The sequence below is a fragment of the Morone saxatilis genome, unplaced genomic scaffold (genome assembly GCF_004916995.1).
Source record: "Morone saxatilis isolate NCDOM2014 unplaced genomic scaffold, NCSU_SB_2.0 Contig9, whole genome shotgun sequence".
NCBI lineage: Eukaryota > Metazoa > Chordata > Actinopteri > Moronidae > Morone > Morone saxatilis.
This window is the reverse complement of record NW_023340268.1, coordinates 3,013-6,828: the sequence shown is the minus strand read 5'-3', so window position 1 is coordinate 6,828 and position 3,816 is coordinate 3,013. Positions and strand designations below refer to the sequence as shown.

General features: G+C 42.2%; 1 protein-coding gene across 1 annotated transcript; it reads right to left on the bottom strand.

The window, feature by feature from the left end:
* Positions 1 to 700: 700 nt before the first annotated feature.
* Positions 701 to 3,115, bottom strand: LOC118342805. Its single transcript, XM_035681468.1, has 6 exons — positions 2,910 to 3,115; positions 2,606 to 2,751; positions 2,045 to 2,109; positions 1,117 to 1,281; positions 927 to 1,031; positions 701 to 840 (listed from the first exon to the last, which is right to left on the bottom strand). Exons 1-6 carry the CDS (start codon positions 3,027 to 3,029, stop codon positions 800 to 802), a joined length of 642 nt encoding a protein of 213 aa, XP_035537361.1. The 5' UTR covers positions 3,030 to 3,115; the 3' UTR covers positions 701 to 799.
* Between the last annotated feature and the right edge of the window lie 701 nt (positions 3,116 to 3,816).

Sequence of the window (3,816 nt, the reverse complement as noted above, 5' to 3'; positions counted from 1 at the left end):
AGCAGAGGGGACCGATCGCAGTGGCCGTGCCGGAGCTGTCGTTGGACGGAGAAGCCAGGGACTGATTGTTGGAGGGGCCCATGAAGAAGCGGGCAGAGTGCTACTCTACCCTTCTGCCTCGAGGTCAGCGCCCTGAGGAAGACGACGGTGCGGTGCAGCGGCGTCGAGAGGCCGCCGGACCGAGTGCGGATTGTATCGGCCCTTTCTGCGGCGACGGAGCCACGTCGTCGTTCCTGGATGAGAGGGAACTGGTGCCGCAGTTTCAGCTCCATCTTGTTTGATCATCCAGTGTAACGTGGTGAGAGAGATGGGATGGAGGAGGCTGAGGAAAGAAGGTGTGACAAGAAGGACCGACTTCGGGGATGATGCGGATTACGTAGTTGTGGTGGCTGAGCAGAGAGAGAAGTTTGTTTTGTATTGTGTTAAAAGGATATATGATATGTTATATAATATTGCATTATATGTATGCAAACAAGGAAAATAAGCCAAATCCAGCTTGACAAACGTTTTTAAAATTCCTTCTGACAATGAATTATTTTCCAAACTGTAATTCAGTTCTACACACACTGTGTCTAGCAGCTATTAAAGCCAAACATCCAGATTCTGAGTAACTGGAGACAAAAAAGTAAAAAAAATAAAAGTAATCCCCATAGTCACCATTTCCCCCCCAACACACACACGGCAGCAGTGCACCTCACATTTTGAAAATCATTTATTAGGGCATGAAAATTCTGAATAAAAACACGTTTGATTCTCTTTACTTCCAGTTTGGACTATTTATCATCAAAGTTGTTTTTTACTACAGCGATATCTGGAGGCCCTCGTCTTCAGAGCAGAAATCTGCAGAGAGAAAGACATGAAGCAATCAGTTCTGTCTGATATTGCACATCTTGATTTCAGTGTTTACAGGTTTGAAGGTGAAGCACCTTTCTTGGGGTCGTGGTGGAAGTCTGGCTCTCTGGAGAACCCGAGGCAACTCGCCTGCTGCTTGAAATGTTCCAGGTCCGAATCCTTCAGGGTCGACTCTTTGCCTACAAACACAAAATACCCCCCAAAATGAAAGAATGTTTCTGATATAAAATGAATATTTACTCTTTCAGACTTGCTCTTTCCTACCCATCAGATAAAGAACATGAGTGGTGACCTCCTCTTCGTTAAAGGAGTTGTCGATGTTCACAGATTGAAAGAACGTTTTGAGGTTCCTGGCGGTGCTGTTGCCGCTGAAGACCAGACAGCCGTCACAACTTGGGAGCACGTGGAATGTCGTGGTGATGTTTTTGACTGAGGAGAGTGTCAATGACAGAAGAATTTAAATTAAACATTATTCTCCATCTGAAACAAATACTGTATATTTATCTCTGAGGGTTTTGGGGGGGTCACACTGTAGCACCCAACGGCATGTGGACAGAGAGGGCACATTTGCTGGGTTCATCTCAGCTGCCTGTCCTGGGGCTCTGGTGTGGTCCATTGAGATTTATTAATATGTTACCACACCAAGGTCAGGGGAGCTGTCAAATTGTCATTATAATGTGTGTGTCTCATATAATACAGGGTGCTGAGAAACATTAACAATCGACAGCTCCACCCTGAGTTGTGACATCACATCTGTTGCGTACAAACTGATTGGTTGATGTCTTTATTAAAAAATCAACCTCAAACTGTAAAAAAACAGGCTGTTGCGTTTTGTGATGCATGTTCTAATGTTTCTATGCAATGAAATTGCGGAAGAAAATGAAAACTGCCAAAATAGTTTATTTTCCGTTTAATTCATTGAAAATTGAAGGCAACTTGATCCACTGAGAATAAACTGTAGTGTTTGGAAGGCTCGTTTTCAGCAGTTAACTACAATGATTGGTAAAATTTTGTGACAATTGCAGGGTAGGGAATAGTTCAAAGTGATTGGCTACAGCATTAAAACTGTAAATTAAAATCCTGGCAGTGTCTGAGGACAGCGGGACAATATGTGTGATGAATCTGCAGCTTTTAATTTAGTCAAAAACATGACTCCTGCCGGATTATCTGTGTAACAGATCAGGTAACTTACGCGATGTTGTTGCAATGTTTCCGTCAAGAGTTACGTTGACAGTTAAGCTAAAGCATGATCCATTCCTGGGAAAAGACAGGGGAAAGGTTGAGTTCATGTTCTGTTTTAGGACTTGGAAACCAAGTTATCACAAAAAGTCTTTTCACCACTGAAAACTGTGTGATGTGTTTGAAAGATCTGAAGAAGTAGTTAATTAAGTGGACCGTGAGTTAGGATTGTTTGGTTGAACTACTTCTGAGGACAGAAAACCAGATTGATATTGCATGTTCCTTGCATGAAGTTGCAGCTTCTTTCTTTACACGTGTTCTATGTGGAGTTTGAGTGGGTGAGAATGCTTACTTCTTCCCTGGGAACTGTTAGCTTTAGCCTCAGTCTGGTAGCATCATATCATAAATATAGCCATGTTTGATGTTAATTAGCTAGGTAGGTTAAGCTGATTAAATTGATTGTTGCCAATTAAGATTAAAAGCTGATGTTTAATTAATCATGACAAAATTGCGGTTTACAGACGTTATCATGTTGTGTGTTTTAACAGTTGATGTTGCACTGGTATCAACTCACATCTTGTTGTTCTGATACATGAGAACTTCATTGGTGCTGGATGGCGATGGGGTGATTTTCATCAAGGAGCTGTCGGTTATCTTCAGGATGTTGTTATATTGTTCAGTACTGGTGTAACCCATGATGAAGTACTTCGTTCCGTACATCTGCGCACAAACATGATGGCAGTTAGTAACAGTTGATGAAAGTAGGGCTGAATAATTGCAAAAAATGTATGACTAAAATAATAGATAAAATAAATGCTGGAATGTCTCAGTGCTAATGCTAACCAAAACCCCCCGGCAGGAATCAGAGGAGGGCTTACCATGTTGGCATCGGCCAGAGACAAAGGCGTGACCAAGGGTTGGCATTCTTCAGGTGTCAGAGCAGAGATCCTGAGAACCAGCCCCACAACCAGGAAGTGACTACTGAACCACAGATTCATGATGCTACAGCTAGCTAGCTTCAGAGCCGCAAATCAAAACCAAGCAGATGTCAGATGATGAGCTGAGCTCCACGACTGAGCCTCATCGAGCTGTTCAGCCTTTAAAGAGGCTGCTGGAGGCAGAGTTACAAGCTTCTGGACTTTACCATTATTTACACAAAGGGAACTTTTTCAGAGTTGAGTAAGCAATATTTCACTTCTCGCCTGTCACCCACTCTCTGAGGTTCAACGGGGAATTCAGGGTCGGCTGTTGTTGTAGGATTTCCTAAGATCAAATAAACCTTTATTGATCCCCAGTGGGGACATTCAGTTGCAGCACAATCACTGAAATAACTATAGAAAGAAAATAAATAAATAACTGCGGTTCAAAGGTGGGTTACCAAAATGTTTGCATACAATGCAACAGCAATGTAGGGTCAGTTTGTGACAGTGTCAGGAACATTGTTGGACTTACCCTGAAATTCCACCGCTTCGTCTGCATTTTTTGTTCCGTGTTGTTTTGTGTTTTGTTTTATCTTCAAATAGAAAAATGATCTCTATGCCGTATGTGAGTGGGTTGTCAGAAATAGACCAGCCATGACAAATAACAATTCAATTCAATTCCATTCAATTTTATTTGTGTAGCACCAATTCATAACAGAAGTTATCTCAGGACATTTTTCAAATAGAGCAGGTTGATTAACGATTAATTGCATTAGCGATAATATCGCGATATGATAAAGCGCGATTTTCTAACCGCAACGTGTGCGATTACAAGGTGGTCACGTGATGCGAGCGAAAGAGTGGA